General features: G+C 32.5%; 1 protein-coding gene across 3 annotated transcripts in view; it reads right to left on the bottom strand.

Moving 5' to 3' along the window:
- LOC119831242 (glutamate receptor-interacting protein 1) overlaps nt 1-20760 on the bottom strand; it is a 181604-nt gene that overhangs the window by 32984 nt on the left and 127860 nt on the right. The window contains exon 1 of one of the 3 annotated variants that reach the window (XM_038354535.1): nt 9828-9963. The exons of the other annotated variants lie outside the window; for them this stretch is intronic. Coding sequence (XP_038210463.1) covers nt 9828-9912 — 85 coding nt within the window. The 5' untranslated portion in view covers nt 9913-9963. Of the gene's footprint in view, nt 1-9827; nt 9964-20760 lie in introns of those variants that run through there. 3 annotated transcript variants of the gene reach the window in all.

Here is a 20760-nt window from a genome sequence, read left to right on the forward strand (position 1 = left end):
AAAAAAAAAGCGACTAGTTCTTTACTAAAAACCGAACGAAAGCGAAGGCGAAGCGGAGCGTGACCTTGCGTTGATTACCATAGACCCTATTACTTATAACGCCAACTTGAGAATATAATTTGCTGATTCACTGAGGAGCGAATAATCCGATTTCACAATGCATTCAACCCAATTATATTTTTACACGAATGAACTCATATTTTTGTTAACGTTAATTATTCGTATAATATATGGTTTTAACTCATTTTAGTATCAGATATGTAGTTGTTTGTATTTTTATACATTAGAGTTTTAAGGAATACTATACGTTTATTTCTAAGTCACACAAACTCAGTCACGGACCCACCCACGCATATATTATGAGGTGTACATAGAAGGTTTTTATATAAAACCTCTAAAAACATTGGACTAGATCTTTAATAAAAATTAAAATTAGCATTAAAAATAAAAGTACAATAACATTTGATTACTATAAATAGTCGTGCTGCGCTATCAAAGGCACTTTCATACTCGCCGTTCTAATAATAATATTTTAGCTAGGATTACGGAAATATGAAATATGAACCTGCTAAGGAAAAGGGAATTTCTTAGATGAAAAACTTTATTTTTATATCCTCGCAAATATGTATCCTATACCTGGAATGAAATTATCATAAATGAATATGCGGTTTATAAATTATATCCCTCGATTATCAAAATATTACTAATGATAAAAGCATGTGCATCCTTACCTGTATAATATACGTAAACCCTATTTTCCTTAAACGTTTTAGAAAGAAGTAGCGACATTTTAAGAGTAAGCACATCATAAAAGTTGTTAAGAGCCTTTCTTCGAAACTCCCTTACAATGACTTTGCAAAACACCCTATATCATCGTACATTGGAGCAGAAAATGACATGGAAAATTCGCTCAACACGTGACGTAACATCCAATCCCTTAATATTTTATCTATGGAGCTACAGTAAGGCACTGCGTGTGTGAGTACTTTATAAAACCTTTATTGTGAAATTCGATAACGTTCTAGATATGATGATTAATTGTAATGAATTTCGTATTTGCTTTGTAGGTAATGATTGATAGTCTAGAATATGTTCCTGATAAAACAAATAAAAAATAAAGTTTGGTTATTGTAACTAGACATAGGACTATTTACTTACATAAACGTAACCATTTTAAATAATGAATAATATTTTTAATAAAATAATTATTATATTTTATGCTAAACAGACGATTAAGCACAGAAAATCTTTAAATAAGACAGTTTTAGGTAACATTAACTAAGTAAATATTTTTTTATTTGCATTTTATATCACTAAGAAAATGGTCCTTCGAGCTAGATACAACAGACTATCGATAATGTTATGATGATTATTCACCTGTAAATCCTTATTGAAATTTGGAGGTGTTGGCAGAGATATGAAATTTCTTCCAGTATACTCGTATTCAGGGTTGCAAGGCACGTGCCTCTGATCGTTTGTAACGGGTCAAAGGGTCTTGGGCTCATCCCAATTCTGGGATTCACGGAATTTGTGATTTTCAGTGGACTTTTGGCACAATTTTTCTGTTACGCTCCCGCGGTCATCGTTTTATTCACTGTTCACTTGTAAAGGGTTTTTGTGAGGATATTCATTTTGGATGCAATGGAATGGTCTTGTTTGCAGAGGCGGGACATTGATGGCTGCTTTATTTGATTGGATTCCGCTATACAATTATAAATGAGACGTCAATATTGCAAATCTTTTAGGGCGAATTGGACAGTCAATATCTGGAAAGCTCAAAAATCTTGGGATAAAATAAAGAAACTTAGAAGAAAAACATTACTATTAACTTTATACCTGAATTGTCCATCAAATTGTATATCTTATGAAATTGTTATGTATCATATAAGTAAAAACCTACAATAAATATTGACCTTTTTAAATACTCTCCAAAAATTTTAGACTAGTTCCATATATTCTATATTCCTAGATATTTTCTAAAGTATGTCACATATAACTAACCAAAAACATACATCATGCGATCTTCCTAGAATCAACTGAAAATAACGCTGAACAAATAAACGCCACTTAAAAATCTATCTGGGATACTTATGCCACGCCAATTGCGTCACGTCCAACGTCATTTCCACGCTTTTGTCAAGGGACTGTCGATATTTCCTGTGTCAGCTGACACATAATTAGGGTCAAGATACGTCAGTTACAGCGGCGTAATGGTATGCGTAGTGTTTTGGCTGTCTTCTTGATATGTTTGCTTTTTGAGTGGCACCTCGTCAGAGAATTTCTTCAAGAGAGCTTACAATTTTTAACATGTGAACATATTTTTTTTTTTAGTTGGCACTTAGTATTTCCTTGTGTTTGATTTTACGCGAGTATTATACATTTAGAAATTAAAAACTTTTTAACGGATTTTAAACGCGATTTATTCATTATATTACTTATTATACACTTCTGAGACGAGATTTTTGAGTCTCCCCGTGACCACGCTCGTTGTAAAGTATTCGAAACGTCGGGTTAATATAATGAGTAAATCGCGTTTAAAATCCGTTAAAAAGTTTTTAATTTCTTATTGGCACTTTTTCAGATGTATGTTTTATCGATACTAGAGAATATGCTGTTTATTCACTGACACCAAAGTTAAATAGTTTTATTACCCAATGCATGGTATAGCATCTCATATGAATGCCATATTTCTCTATGTTTATACACCTTCGTCTTATTTACTTAATATATTATTTTAGTTATCTTATTGAAGCTCGGTTTAAAGTTAGCTCCTCAAGAATGTGTGTTTGATTTTGATTGTTACAGAATGCCTTCGTTTGTAATGCTAATTAAATGTTTACATTAACGAAGTTGAAATACGTCTGTGTGTGTATTTGATTTCTAAAAGCTATAAAATAAAATGAAACAGTAGCTGAGATTTTATAACAACAAATTTGTTGTCTTAAGGAATGATCTCTATGAAGCTTTGAGGATCATTATATAGTTTTGAACTGGGACAAATTTATTAGTAAAATAATAACAATCATTTTAGTATTTTCTTGTGTATAATTTTACGCGAGTATTATACATTTAGAAATTAAAACTTTTAACGGAATTTAAACGTGATTTATTCATTATATTATTAACCCGACGTTTCCAACACTTTACAGCGAACGTGGTCACGGGGAGCCAGTCTCCCCCGTCCCTTTTTAATTTAACAATCATTTTAATATAGATAACGATATCGTTAATAACTTTGACACGTTTAATCTCAGAAAACCAGATGTCTTGATAAGATCGTTTTATTTATATGTTTCAAGTGATAATATGCCACTAATTTGGTTTAGGAAGGAGGATCAGTGAAAATCACAAATAGTTACAGAACAAATTCTTACTCAGCATTATGTGTTTGTCCTCCGTTTACGTCTAAATCGTGTGATTTTGTGATACAATTTTTGTTTCGGCATAATATATTAAGGTGGGAAAAGCTACTTTTACCTGTCGTATGCTACTTTTTTCCCCAATCAACATTCTCATTAGAATTTCCTTTAAAGCTTGTACTTCAAACAAAATACAGTTATTGTCGAGTCTAAATTAAATTACAATCGGCTTTAAAAGTCCATTAACAAGATATAAATATCTAAACAGTAAGATCTAGATTAACTAAAGCCAAAGGTTGATTACGTCCCGTCTAAATGTACTTAACTCTTGATTTGATCTGACAGATGTGTAATGGACACGCCTGTTTTCTTTCATTGGTAGTGCTCCGATTTAAAGATGTTATTAGGCGGCTCGTACACTTTATATTGCGGAATATTTGAAAGGGCTTTATAAATACGTTTTTGTATCAGGTTTGCTTGCTAGTTTTAGTAGCTGTGGTGAAGTGATTCGTATTTGGTTCAATGCTTTTCTTTTAATTGCTAAAATTTTGCTTGAATAAACTAGAACCAGTATGTATAATTTTTAATTGTCGAACACACTTCAGATCGAATTGTGTCAGCTTGGGAAGGCATCACACGCTCACATAAGTACGATGTGAATAACATTCCAATGCTACTACGTATGTGCGTGAGGAAGTCATAAGCCCGTATCCTTTTTCTAGGCCTTAGCAGTATTTTTCCAGTTTTATTCCCGTAGTGAATCCTTTTCTTATTCCTCATACCTTAAAAGCGGGCAACGCATGCAAAAGTTTGTGGGCGGTGGCCCTTACCAACTGACGAACCACCAGCTCAGTAACCAGCTTTAATGATTATAAAGAAATGTAGGAGGCTTATTTCCTTCTCCTCGCTCTTCCCAGGCTACTCCTTATTTCCATTCATCAATCCTTTCCTCATCTCTTAAAAGCGGGCAGCGCATTCTCAGAAGTCTGAGCCTCTGCGAATGTTCATGGGCGGTGGTGATCGTTTACCATCAGGTGAACCACCAGCTCAGTTGTCCGCTATGACATAAAAAAATGTAGCTTTATTCCACTCTCGCTTATATCAATGTGCTGAAGAGTAAAAGAGCCAGGCTAGTGACTTAGTCGAAAATGTTTTAAATGTATTAGTGTATGTGACGCCTTAGCTTGGTATTGGAAATGGTTATAAATATGATAATGTGTTTTCTACGGAAGAGCGATTTTTCTTACAGAAGTTGTATAAGAAAATATCGCGGATAGATATATATGAGTTCAATTTGAAATATAGTTATGTATTTTTGTATATAAAGTTTTTTTAATTCAAACGATTAGTGATTTAGAGTTTACTGGTCTTTACATGTCAATGTAATTCTAACATTCAAATTCTATTATTTGATCAAGTATGAAAACTAAGTTTCTGTTATTTACAAACATCATACGGAACTATTAAAGTATATAATGAAGGGAAAATACAACACGAAAACATAATATAATGTCCGGAAGGTCTCTTTGATTTTTTTTAATGTTCTCTAAATGCAAAATAAATAAACATACACGTGTATAATCGTCTCAATTAGGCAATTAAATCACTACATAGTATAAAACAAAGTCGCTTTCTCTGGCCCTATTGTATCCTTTAATCTTTAAAACTACGCATCGGATTTTGATGGGGCTTCCTTTTTTTCATAGATAGAGTGATTCAAGAAGAAGGTTTATATGTATAATATTAAACTACTCCGAATTTAACGGCGAAAGTTAGTTCATAATAAATTGTAGTCATTAATCTTTTTTCAAATAATGTTTTTGATCCGACATAGATAACTTCAAATTCAGCATTCGTCACTTGAAAAAAAATCATATCAAAAGTATTATAAACACCATCGTGTTTTGGAACACTCAGATATGAAATTTTCTTTATAGTCGATTAGCTGCGCCCCGTGCTTTCACCCACGTGAGTCCGTATCCCGTAGGAATATCGGGATAAAAAGTTGCCTATATGTTATTCCAGTTGTCCAGCTGTCTACGTACCAAATATCACTGCAATCGGTTCAGTAGTTTTTGCGTGAAAGAGCAACAACAGCTTACAAACTTTCGCATTTATAAATTAGTAGGATTAATAGATAGGCAGACGTTTGACCACAATCCCACATGGGAAGCGGAGATGTGGTCTACTTTGCACGTTTATATTTTTTATAGCATAGTATAGATACCCACGACCCCCGCAGAAAGAGCTGTGGGTTATGTCGGATTCTTACCGATCAAAACCCTACCGTATTCCTTCAAGCCGATTGGTGAAGGGGAAACTGGTAATTCATCCGCGACCCCCGCGTCTACCTAGACGGTGCCTATTCACCCTGGCATATGATTTAAAATTAAAAAACCTACATACCTCGGTTAGTTCTTCCGCAGCAGTCGCGTGTTATAATTACAATCAAGGAACGTAAAACGTGTCTGTCCAAACACCGCGGCGGATGGAACACGTGGCCAATAAAGCACCATGTTTACAAATATACGCTATTTATAACCTATCTGAGACCATTCAGTCCTCTTAGTTACGCGATACGAGTTGTTGTATTGCTAGGAATTACAACTCGGTGTTAAAGTTTTTTAACAACTTAAGGTTCTATGCCAGTGTAGGTGTTTTATTATGTATTTTCAAATATTTCTATCCGAACTTCTTTCAATGTGCCTGGATAAACGACACTAAAATATTGTTCTATAAAATGAATAAATGGACATTATATTACATTTTTATTATTATTTTTCTTTTAGTTTATATTTTGTGATTTTCTATGAATTTATTTTGTATAATTGTTTAAAAAACTGATATTGGGTCCGTGTTACTCTCAAATAAAGAATTTATTCATTACTATTTATTTATTTATATGTGCTAAAATACAAAAAGACAAATAGGAAGATTTGGTTAAGGTAATTACTGGTTACTAGATAAATCGCAACAAGAGAAAGCAAAGTTTTCAGGTATTATTTAAATATGTAATATGTATTTTTATACGCTATCCTCGGAATTTTCATTAGATCGATGTCAATATTTATTTCACCTGGATGTATGTAGAGATCCCTGAATGTTAGTGATACATTCACGGGCAACACCGGTACGAACCGCTAGTATTCGATATTAAATTCATAAATTAATGAATACAGAGTATTATAATCAATTATTAAACTCAATATAAATTATACAAGATTATTAACATACATTAATTCAGGTATACATTTCTCAAACGTAACCCTTTCTGCGGACCGTAAAATCAAATCTCATACCGTTCATGTAATAGTAAAAACTATTTTTAAATTTCAATAATTAATAATTGTCTAATCAAATATAACTATTGCGAAAAATTAATGAGAATTAGTAAGTTGTCATGAAAAATTAACAAAAAAAAAATATTGCGACGCACGCGTGTGTTGCATTATTTCTACTTTATATGTATAAACAGTTTTAATCTATTGGAAGTGCGTAATTTTTTTTATCCTCAAAGTGTTCTGTTCTAAATCCTGTTCTAAAGGTATTGAGAACAACGCTGGCTGAGTCAGCTAGTTATTTATACATAACTTACTTTCTCCCAGGATCCGAACTATCGTGCGAATATATTCATTTAATTTCATTTCCCGCTATAAAATATAAAGAAAATATAGCCTATGTCTCTCAGTGAAGATGCAGCTTTGTGACGATGAATTTTTGAAATCGGCCCAGTAATTTTGTGTTAAAAAATTACAAACATAAAACCAAAACACAAATGTTTCCTCTCTATAATATTAGTTTAGATATAAAGCTATAAAAGACCACGGTATGTGCATTAACCTCATTACGCGTGTTATAATTATTTTAACATATATTCTGATAAACTCATTACTGTTTCAAAAATTAATGTCTAACGTCATTGTTAGGGTACGACACTTCATAAAAAGACTATTTATATCAGTCTCAAATTCAAACTGTAACGTTTATATATTCAATTAGACTTCTTAGAAAAGCACTTTTGAATCGTCATAAAATTTTTAAATTTACCAACGTTTTGGAAAGCAGTTTCTATATAGAAGAGCCGGCAAGAACCTCTGCAGTTACTCTTATTAAATCATATCAATTTTAAGTTTTAAAAATCATTCTTAGAAAGTGCTTTCATTTATTGCGTACATTTATCTGCAAATAATTACAACAAATCATATCTTAACTCAATAAAATTGAAATGAGAACACGTTTTATTTATTTATTTATTTACCAATTCTATTCGTCATTCCCATAAATTAATCACACATCAGAAGTCTCATACAATATATTTATTCCAAAATATAGACCAAGCACGAAGAATATCTATGAAGTATTATTTATTTATTACAAGGTATACTGAAACTTAAGAGTGCGAGGAGAGCGTGATTGCACTAAGGATATGAAGAAAATTCTAGTCTCTTATTGATATTTTTTATTATATTACCCTTTTTTGGGCAATAACAATTCAATGCCATTCGACAGGTATTTACAAATGAGGTATGAGCAATATAATAACATACAAACCTATAAAAATAGTTACACATAGTGAACTTAGAAGAGAATCACGAATGAAGAAAACTACGTATATCAAAACTTTCTGAAAGGTTTCTAAAACTTCATTTAAAAGTATACTTTTAATAAGCTCATATCAAGATAACTGGGAAGCGGATATTGTTGAGTTTTCGAGTTCCCTTATCCCAATGTAAGTTTGCGGGAACTCGGTAATTGGAGTACTGGTGTCTCCTCTCCTGAATATCTATTCAAAAGTTATGCTTCATAATAAACCAGCTAATGATTCATTAGTGTGATTATTAAATGCAGGTTTTCTGTTATCCAAGAAGAGTAAATGCCTTAACAGTAACTACTAATACTCGTAATACAATTGGAAAGTCTTTCATATACAGGTTCTTTCTTCTTTCATATACAATCTGGAGGTCTTCATAAGTAGAGTGAACAGGTACCTTCTAGGGAAGCGCGCTCCATCTTAGACTACATTTCAGCTTACCATCAGGCGAGATCGTGGTCAAGCGCTTCCCTAGCATGAATAAAAAAAAAGGTACATAGATGTGGCGTATTGCGATTATAACTTTAACATTAAAGTTAACTGATTTACAATTTTCAACTTTAATAAATGAATTCTTACGATTCAATCCTTGTGAATATATTATTTCACATGCCTTTGCTTGCTCTGGCATATAATATACGCAACTGATTCATATTTATGACTTCTTTCATAAAAACGTTACACTCGAAACTACAATAGTTATATGGCATTGTTAGGATTATCTTCATTATTACATACGGTTGCCATAGCAACCCATCTGACTCCCGCATATACGTTTAGTTAATCCTAAGTTCAACAAAGCACTTGATTAAGCCGAGTTTATCCAACCTACGTCTTTGATGTTTCGCGAGTAGGGTAGGGCTGATTTAAGGGCAGAATACATTCTGTAGTATGCGATATTTCGCTTTATTTTTTGTATATACCTTTAGTTCATGGTATCGCAACGTGTTATGAGTTTTTTTAACTAAGCATGTAGAAAGATAGATAGACACGTAGATATATCACAAATATTTTGCAATTCTATTCAAATCATAATTACTAGTTTCTAAACTAGTTTCCAAAATTAGTTAAGATATTTTTTTACATTATTTTCTTGATTTGTTTTCTATGTTTAAAACATTTAATTATAGTATAATATACGTTCTGAACGTTCAAATGTTTTTTATTTGTTTGTTAGAACACGCAAATATTTGGATACACTGGACTGATTTTAAATATTTTTTTACCTATACATATATACGATATCCCTATATGATTACGTAAATAACGTGAAATATATATTTACTAATCATCAAAGCTACCACGTATTTTATAAAAACTAAAATAAAAAGAACGGAAATATGAATAGCAGTTGTTGATAAGTTCAAGAATAACAAAAATATAACGATATTTGTGCCAAGAGATATATCCGTTTTGTCTCATTTATGTCTCTTGCTCAACTAATTAAGTTAAAAATATTTCTTACTGTTAGTTAGTTCAGCTTTTTGTTCATAACACCTTTAGAAAATAAGTCAAAAATTTGTAGTTTTAAGATTATCTTATAGCTTAATTATGCCAATTCAAGTGACTAATGTAATTAACTACTTTTTTCGAGTATTTAGACTACTCGAAATATGTATATAAAGTTACATATTGACTTTCAAAAACTACTACAATAGAAACATACATATGAAAACATACTAATGCATCAATAGTAAATCGGAAGCAAAACATCATATTACATAATGTAGACTACAAAATAAGCAAACCAGATCCTAAATCAATTATAATCAATAGATATAATATGACATTTAATGTCATTACCCATGTAGAAAAGTGTATACAAGCAATATAACCTTGTTTACAAATAAATAATCATTAAAAACACATTAACTTACGTCTGTGCTTTAACGGGGTTTTAGGAGGCTTTGATTTAACACCATAACAATACACATCTCTCTGTTTCACTTTGAAATTGAACATTTCACTTCACGATCACATCAGCCATATTGAATACGTGCGCACGCGTCTACGTCTAACGCCGTACTTATGTTATATATAGCATTTGTTATAAATACTCTTTCTGTGTTAGTTTTTATTGAATTGTGGGACATGCGTGTTTTGTTTTGTAAAGTTTGACTTTACGTAAGTTTAAGGAGAGAAATGAATGGCAAATCTGTTATATATGACGTCATGTATTATTGCGATTCCATTCATAAGTCAATTTATTACTTATACTATGCGACATTTATGATTAAAAGAGTAATGTTTGTTAGTTAAGGGTCCTACGTAGAATTATATATTGTATTTATATGTGCACATGTGGATTGTTATCCACTGCTCGTAACGGTGAAGGAAAACATCGTGAGTAAGCCGGCGTGTCCGAGAATTAAAAAGTTCGACGACATGTGACATCTGCCAACCCGCATTTGGCCAACGTGGTGGATTATAGTATGAATGGTATCATAGGAGGCCTGTGTCCCAACAGTGGGACCATATATGGGCTGTTGATGATGATGATGATGAATCTTTTTCGTCTTCAGTTTCATATAAATACATTTCACGTTCAAATATTCCTTAACATGACCAATTAACAGACATTTTTCAGTACCCATAATGAACGCAGGAAGTATTCGCATTAATGATATTATATTGATATCATTAATGCGAATTAATGATATTATGTTGATATCATTAATGCGAATTAATGATATTATATTGATATCATTAATGCGAATCCGTAGCAAAAGTTGCTGAAAATGAAATGCTTCAGATGCTTTAAATTTATAACACAAAAATTATAAAATATATTTTTAACTTCCCGTCTTAACTGAAATCAGGCTTCAAAACCAGTCTTGCGCTAAAAGATGACTACAGAGTTTCTTCTCTGTAGAAACTGCCTTCAGAACCGGTGGTAAATTTTATAACTGTGTAATATGATTCAAAAGTGCTTCTATATCAAGTCTAATTGAATAAATAAGTGTTTGAGTTTGAGTTTGAAATGGCATGTACAGTTTAGTGGGTTTTTTCCATCTTGGCATACTTGGCAATGGTTTTATTATTTTTATTTTCTATTCCGGGGAGCCGGAGGACCGTTTCCTTTTCCTCACCCGTCCCAGACCATTCCTTCTTTCCAGTCGTTAATCCATTCCTTTTCCCTTACTCCAAAAAAGCGGGCAGCGCATTCGCAGAGGCACTGCCTTTGCGAATGTTCATGGGCGGTGGTGATCGCATACCATCAGGCGAACCACCAGCTCAGTTGCCCGCTATGACATAAAAAAAAATCCTTATGTATCGTTGTGTTTTGTTTAGTCGGAGCTTTAATGTGTATGTTTTTTTTAGGTGCACATTTCTTTTCCTTCTTGTACAATAAAAATAATCCATGAAGTTATCATTATAATGTCAAAATTTGTAATGTCGTGTGAAAATAAAATTTCTACGTTGCTTTCACATTATTCATTTCTTTATTATTATTCTATAACTAAAGCGTAATATATTTTTAGCTTTCAAAATATGCACTGCATTAAATTGGATTTTTTAACCTTTACACAAACACGAAATATTATATAATTTTAAGTGCATTAATTACCAGCAACCTCAGCATTATTTTTATGCAAACCTCAAACAGATTAGTGACTCTGAATATTTCATTAGAACAATTAAACAAACAACACCTCATTTCTATATTGACTCATTAATGCTTCTTAATTCTTCACTTCAAACTCTTATCAATTAACGAAAAAGAGGAGGTTAATGAAGTCGACTAAATTTTTTGTGTTTGATAATTAATATAATAATGTAAAAATAATATAATAATAATATTATATTGGGTGAACCATATTTAATGATTAAACTGATGCCTGTCATGCGGTCCGATTTAAATTTGGTCTAATTTTGACAATTTAAAGACGAGTCTATATGTCACAATATTTTTTGGTAAATAAATTATTATTTATTGTTTATTTAATCAGTTTTTGCATAAAAATAATTATTGATACAATGAAACGTTCTTTAATCCACATAACTATAAGTGCGTTTTGCTTATATGACCCCGCAATAGCCGTAGTATGTAAAATACACAACATACACGTCAGAATGTAGCACCATAAAAGCACTATTATACTAAAAGTTGGCTTTAAACACGGCCGCTGTTTCGTAGAATAACTAGCTAAAGTTTTTTCATTGTTACTACTAATTACGAGATCATCTCACGCTAGTGAATATTGTAAGTAATTTTAAATTATATAATTAATTTTATATAATATTTATATATTATTATGTATAATATTTATATATTATTATATATAATATATAAATAAACACCATACAATGAGCTATGTATTCAATGGTTTCGGTGAGCCGCAGGCAATTTTATTTTGCAGATTCATATTGTAACGATAGGAAACGTAATTAAATCTCATAAGCAGTACAAACAGACAACGGTGTTTACGTTTTATTGCTCTCATTAAAGTACATCAATAAGGTGTTATACAAAGAAGTTATGTTATAACATAGAATTAAAAAAATCGAATCGATTGTTCGTAATTCGAATCTTGAAAAGATTGTTATTATTATTTTATTACATAGTAATTCAATTTCATAAAATGTACAAAGAATCATGCAATAGCAATTTAGCGTTTTATTTCTCGTACAAAGATAACGTAATAAAAGATTTGTGTCATAATATGGAATATTTCAAACGCATGTGCGAAATTTGAATCAAAATATTATTAATGAAGGGATGGCGCTTGACTATCTTAATAGCTCTGTCTTTTTCCCACACTGGAATTAGTACTGCTTTTAAACGACACGGTCTTCAATTCAAAAGCTCCTTAATTAATGAAACTAGCTTTATCCCGTCGCTTAATTTGTGATAACTGGATAATTAACCACCTTTGAAGCACTCCTGATTATAATCTACCTCAGTTGCGTATTAAATAATAAAATATCCTGTCAAAATTTCGCGTTTCTATTAGGAGAAGGACAAGTATTCGCGATACCACAGATAATATAAGCTACACTACGCAAACCTGGATCTGAATTAAACATGTAATAAATAATAAATATATTTTTAATACTTATGCTATTCTCTACTAATATTATAAAGCTGATGATTTTGTTTGTGTGTTTGTATGTATGAACGCTAATCTCAGGAACTACTAGACTTAAAAAATCCTTCACCACTGGCTATATACGTGATCTATTGATATACATGGCTATATACATGATTTTACGTGATGAGTATGGTCTATATATTATACTCTGGGTTATGTATGTACCACGAGCGAAGATGAGGTGGAACGCTAGTAAATTTATAATACACAAATAAAGACACTAGATTAAATATAGACGCATATAAAGCAAGATTCCTAAAGATCGTGTAACCTCTGAAGCGAAAGCCGACAGACCAGCCACTACACCATCTGTCACTTTCGCCTGCTCCACGAACAATGTCGACTTAATTCAAAATTATTCTCATGAACTTCGACATAACGGACTTTGTTAACGTTAAAGTCATTTCTGGGAAAGTTTTTAATTTAAAATTTAACTGGACCGTCGATTGGGGAAGTTTTGAAATAGCGGGCGGGGAATTTCCGCAAGCTGCACGTATCTAGAAATATAAATCGACAATTTTTGTATGCAATTTATGTTGACGAGTTTCTAATTGAGACGCGTCTTTGTAAAAGATTGATGGGACGATTAAATTGTAACGAACAATCTATTGGAATAATTATTTATTTAGGGCTTTTCATATTATGCGTTGATGCCTTTAAAATTACTCACTTACATATGTCGCTACCCGCGTCTGTTTCTATATAGGTATGTATGTATGTTTAGATATTTAAAGGTGTGCCGATTATGTTGACGATGGGTTTTTTTTAATAGAAAGAGTGATTCAAGAGGAGCTTATATGTATAAAAACATATATTAAACTACTAACGCCGCGGGCAAAAGCTAGCAACAAATAACTATAATTAAATAATTTTAAATTAGTATTGAATATTGCAAATTGTTGCAAAAAGAGAAAATTACAAATACTTTAAGATCGTTTCAAAGTTAATATTATGAAGGACTTGGAAATTTAAGCACTAATCATAAAATAATTATTAGTAAATACAGTTTCTTAGAATTCTAAACAATTTCTCCCTCAAAACAAACCTCTTCTGCCCACACAAAAACTAGTAAACCCTTTCGGTTGCTTTCCATTGTTACCTATAAATTTTTTTACGCATTTACATAAGGGATTAACAAGTAAAAAGTATTTAAATTAGTATGGATATTTGTGTATGGTTGCAAAAATATATAATTAGAAATACTTACGGGTAAATTCATACAACTTACGAAGCACTTGGCATGCATATAAAATCGATGTTAGAAAACAGTTCTCTAGAATTCAAAATAAAACTCTCCTGCCCATATAACAACTATTTAGCCCTTTGGCACCTAATTGCAATTTGATACATATTTTCAACAACGTATACTCAAAATACCTTCTCAAATATAGAACAATATAATCTTATTTCCATACAAATATGAAAGAGCAAGTAAAAACCTTTTGTACTAAGTTTACTAAGAAAGTCAATTAGCTATCTCAACACACATACGATATAAAAATAAAAGGAAACAACTAAAACAGCGACAGTATTCCTGTTAATCCCTAATTAAGGAAAATAAGCACAGGAAGTTTGTTATCCAGGGCTATATATATTATATTGTTACAATTTGGGATACATTCAAACCGGAAAACGTGAGTAAATGCGATAGAAGACATATTGATGACGGATGAAGGATTCAGTATAACCACGATGGAGAGAAAATATACCAATAAATCAAAAAGACCCCCGTTGGTTATAATATTTTGAAACAAAATAAAGCTGTGCTGTGAAAATAAAAAAATGCAGTATTTTCTTGTGTTTGATTTTACGCGAGTATTATACATTTAGAAATTAAAAACTTTTTAACGGATTTTAAACGCGATTTATTCATTATATTATTAACCCGACGTTTCAAACACGGTCACGGGGAGACTACGTCCCCGTCCGCGTTTAAAATCCGTTAAAAAGTTTTTAATTTCTAAAGAAAAAAATGTATTTGTATGAAAATTATAACGGTTATTAATCGGTTATTTATTTATTAAAAGTAAAGGGAAACAAAATAGATTAAGGAATAATTCATTCGTGAGTGAGAATAGTGGCAAAGACGTAGTTTCAGGAAGTCTGAATTTGCCGATTGAACCCAGTGCGTGTTAACAAACCTTTTTATTCCATTCCTTTTAATTTTGGCTAACTTTTTTTAGAGGTTCATAGGCGATGGAAGGGCTGACCATCAGGGGCTCCTTTTCCGTCTATGATATAAAAATACATATCGCACGTATTTCATTCAGCATAGTAACATTAAAGCTACATTCTTACATCGGATTTTAATATTAATTTTCGGATCCCATGCGATTATGTTAGGCAGTCAAACGTAGCAGCATTTTCTTTATAACACAAGCACAAAACTCAAAGTTAAGACAAATCCGGCTCGAAGGACCACGGTCCAGTGCATAATACGTCTTAATTCTTATATCAGACAGAGAGCATATAATATAAATATCTTGAGTGCCGTATTAATTTTGAATATTTGAATATTAACAAAAACTGCTCGACTGTGACTTGACTTATAGACGTCTTAATCTATTTTTGCCTATTTCCTGAGTGATTCACACAGGCCCCGGGATATTTAAATTGCGTTTCGTTATTCACAAATCAACTTGACCGACTTTTGTATGATGTGGTCATGACTTTATAATAAGCGTATATCATATTTGTTTATTTTAAATGAAATAATTTTGTATGTTCCGTGTCAATGTAGTGTGCTATAAAACATATTTATGGCCCTGTATGACTTCTTAATTCTACTCAATTAATAAAAAAAAATATTTATTTGTATCATAGCTTTGAATTATGTATATAATGATATAATTTCAAATACTTTAGAAAATACACTGCTAAGCCACCATCACGCTTCTGTAAAACAAAATTCATATAATCAAATATTGGAGTCAATTTTCAGCTTTAAAAGCGATTAATGTTTATGACTTGTTACGAAAGTCTATAAGTAAAAAGTCTAAATTCCAAAGCATTGTATCGTGATCCAGCCCTACCAATAGCTTATACTGTAGTCGAAAATACGATGCCCAAACTATACGACCGGAATGGTTCATGGATACGGGCGGCATTAAGTACGTAATTAAACTCTACCACACGTCCGGCTATTTGACCTCTGAAGCTGAGAGAAGGTCCAAAAGCTTGGAATGTACGGGGCGCTCATGTGTACGAGACAGACGCGTTTCTTGTAATTTACAATTTCTTAGTAAATAAGAGTGTATGGCTTGTATTTCAGGAAGGTGACTGGATAATGTGTGTGGTTTAGAATTTTAATGCTACATTTTTTCTAATTGTATAGTATATATTTGCTTGCTTACTTGTATACTATCTTTTAAAAACGTATATGTGTCTTCTTTTATATATACAAATTCGTTTTAAGTAGTGTAAATTGTATAAATATATGTTTGAGTAAAATTTTTGAGTTTATGTTCTACGATTATATTTTGTTGAGCGTTGATCGCTAAGTTTTTAATATATGTCTTGTTTTCAAAATTTGATAACGACATCAAACTTTTCAAACATAATGTTCCAAACTCAAACTCAAACATTTATTCATTCAACTAGACTTCTTATAGACTTTTGAATCGTCATAATACACAGTTATAACATTTACCACCGGTTTAAAAAACATTTGTAAAATGTCTTTAAAAATAAATTTTGATACATCACACATCGCAAATTTACATCCACTAAACAACCAAAACATTCTCATAATATTTAAACACCTGTAATTAGCTTACAGGTGCTCCACATAAAATACTACCATCTGCTACTCCATTATTAGGCTACTCCACCATATAATACCATCTGCTACTCCATTATTAGGCTACTCCACCATATAATACCATCTGCTACTCCATTATTAGGCTACTCCACCAAAACGCGGCGTGTTTCGTATCCTGTATGTTTTCACCCATACGATACCTGCTAACCCGGCATAATGTTACACCAACCGCGACTACAGGTCTTGTGTTACGAGTAATGAATACCTTTATAGCGATGTTGCCGTCAACTATGTGCCCATATAAGTGAAACGGTACTAATGGCCCTGGATTTGACTAAGTTTAATTGACTCGAGCCTGGAATTGGCTTTTGTGTAGTTTTGTTCTGAATTTTCTCTAGTAAAATGAAGCAGTAAAAGTTTAGCGATATGTGTGTTGATTAATCATAATGAGCAAATAATCACATCACAGTAATATTATAAATCTGAAAGTTCGTTTGTTTGGATGTTTGTCCGTCAATCACGGTGAAACTAGAGAACGGATTTTAATGAAATTTGGTATACAGACAGGTTATAAAGAATACCTCTATATATCTGGGTGAAAGAATACTACAGGATATAACAGGTAATTTTTGTTGCTCCCTTGGGATAAAACAGGAATAGACATTCACTAAATCATTTATAAATATCTTAAATCCACGCGAACAAAACCGTGGGTGGAAGCTAGTATGAAAGATAATACATAATACCAATACACATTACTGCAGTCCGTCTCGGTTTCACCCGAGATACATATGTATATAGCCTATGGCACTCAGTCACACTGACTTGACTTACATATCGGAATAATAAAAACATCACTTAACATCAGGTGGCCCACCTGCTCCTTTGCTTGCTCTGCCATAAAAAAAAAAAAAACAAAAAAAAATCCAGATATCTGTAAAAATACTATTCACAAGTAAGGGAGGGACACTGGGATAATGCTTCGTTATCTAGGCCCACCCAGGCCCTGGAAACCAGCGTTATGCCGACCGTAACGGCGTGCAATGCTGAGTGGGCCCACCCTTTAGGTCGCCACAATAAGTTTATTATTGTTTCATAAACTTTGTTGTTATAATTGCTTGTAATATGTCTGCGTTTTATTTTTTATTATGCCTGTGTTATTATATTAAATGTAGTAAACCTAATAAAAATATTTTATTATAATTCTTATTCTATACTATCAAACTAGTATATTATATTCTATAGTTCCTTATATTACCGCGTTCAGACAAACAAACTTCAACTTGATATATTGAACCATAGATATGTACGTCAGGCGCAGTTGTTGAGAAATATCAAGATAACACTAAACCAACATTAAAGTTAATCTATGAACTCTAATATGAATATACGTCTTCGTTTAATGACTACAGCTGCAAATGCTTCGAAAACTTTATAGTACCTCAGGTTACAGGTTCACCACGTTACCTTTAATTCACTTGAATCATCTAGTTTATATTGAGGACAATGTTTTAAGACCCGATATAGAAATCTTAAGCATTTATTATTAGTTCTTGATATATCATTTGATTATAATAATAGTTTCTATTGATGTTTTAAGGGATAAATGCTAGTAGTTTGATTGTACTACTCTCTAATAAAAATAAAATGTACGTTGTTCTTTCACAAATGCACCATCAGTGTCATGTGAAACTGACAAAGGGAATCAGACAGACGTACTTTCAATGACTCTTCGATATGGACGAGATTTTTCTTTTATTATATGCTTATATATATGCTAGAGCTGGTAACCGAGCTAATGGTTCGGCTGATGGTAAGCGTTCACCATCGCCCATGAACATTTGCAGAGGTAGGGCCTTTGCAGAAGCATTGCCCGCTTTTAGTGGGACGATGGGAATAAAGAAATGGTCTGTGAAGAGTAAGAATAATTTATAGGATATAAGCCCGAACCCGCCGCCGACCGCCTCCTTGGTACAGTGGTTAACGCGTGAGCGTAGAACCGAGGGGTCCTGGGTTCAATTCCCGGTGGGGACGTACAAAAAAAAAATGTCTCGGTCTGGCAGGACATAGAAGGCTGATCACCTACTTGTCCCTAAAGAAAATCGATCAGTGAAACGGATGTACATCATCTGCCCCATACCCCACTAGGGGACACGGGTTTTCCATTTTTTTTTATAGGCCTGAACGTAGCTTAATACGAACAGTGTAATTACAAATTAAAAAATATAAAGTTGGCAACACGAGCCATAGTAGCATGTATGCGAAAGCGTTTCCTTAAATAGACAAAAAGTCAACAAACCACTCACTGACATCACTGAATGCACTCTTACACATAACCTACATGCACGGACCCTCGAGCATGTAAAATTGTTTTCGTATTGTACCAACGGTAATTAGCGGCATTCCACCCCACTTAGCTCCAGTGACTGGCAGCCTAGATTTCAAAAGACAAGCAATAAACCACGCTGGCTCCCACTCACCGTAACCTAACAATGCCTGTGTCTCGCAAACGAGGTGGAGTAGAATATTGATACTTAAATGGATAACCGGCTCTTGTTGCTGGAGTAGGTTGAAAATTGAGGTCTTTGTCGGTGGTATTAACGGAACTTTGTGCTGCATTTCCACAAATTTGGGCGTTTATGAAGGGAGTTGCTTTTAATTGGCACTGGTGAAGTTTTCATGCTTCCATTTGTGTGGCATTACGTATGTTATACAGTAAAACTCCACACCATAATTTGAGCAAATAAAGGGACAATTTGACTTAATTGTGATAATCTCTTTCTTTATAATTACAATATTAGGGCATACATACAGTTAAAGCCTGTCTTGTAATTGTATGACTCGTACATAACATTGTAATACTGATTAACATTCATTGAGATTTTTCGTTTAAATTAATTTTGAGAGAATAGAATAATAAGTATATATAAAATATAATTGGTAACTAGCTATTCGCCCCGATTTCTACCGTGTTGCATATAAAGTCTAAAGTCTAAGTATGCCACGCAGTCCAGCAATTTTTGTGTGAAATTTTACAAACATTTTTACAAATCTTTCTCTTTATAAGTATAGATGTAGAATTCGATTAAATATGAGGGCATAATTATAATTTAGGTATTTCTATAACTATGTTATAAAGATGAAAATTAGGACGTTCAAATTCTTCAATGACTTTGAAACTTCATGACAAAATTCTATTTAAATTTGTCATAATCATTTATGATTTTTGCTTGGTACATTCTACATGCAGTTTTTCACTGGAGGGAAAACGTGAAAAAAAAAATGACGGCCTATATAAGTAAGTATTGTATACGTTTAATGTCGCCTTTGTTTTGTGTTAAACTTACCAAATTTTAATGAAACCAAATAAAGCTCCGCGCAACGCAATATTCCGGAATCAAAACGACATGTGGATGACGTTGGGACTTCGATGTAGTTCGAGCATCCACTCTTTCACGATATTTTGCACAGTTTCCGATTACGGTTGGTAATTTTACCTCAATTATAAACTATAATAACTTGTAAAATTAATTATGAAACTCGAACTCAGTGTAAGAGGTTGTAAATCACTGAACTATCAGAGAAGTTTAATTAACTCTTAGCTACTTGTTTCACGGTATTGAACTTAATATTCGACGATGATGAGATGTTTATTAATTCTATAATTCAGTTAATTTGCGGATATCGTGGCCTAGTGCGGTCTAGCTATGATAAGCTGGTGATATCCATACCTATTTTGTAAATGTGTTTGTATGTAACGCTTTCACTGCCAAACTACTGCTCACCGATTTAAAATTTACAAAGCTTTTATTTGCTTGATGACACAGAGACAAACATTTTTTAATCGTCTCCCAAAGGATTGAGATTGAGGACTATTACGATATACGTAGTGCGACATCCCTCGCGCTACTACACATGCCGCACTGACGAGGCATATGAGACAACACCGCTTATATT

This window comes from Zerene cesonia, chromosome 13 (assembly GCF_012273895.1).
Source record: "Zerene cesonia ecotype Mississippi chromosome 13, Zerene_cesonia_1.1, whole genome shotgun sequence".
Classification (NCBI taxonomy): domain Eukaryota; kingdom Metazoa; phylum Arthropoda; class Insecta; order Lepidoptera; family Pieridae; genus Zerene; species Zerene cesonia.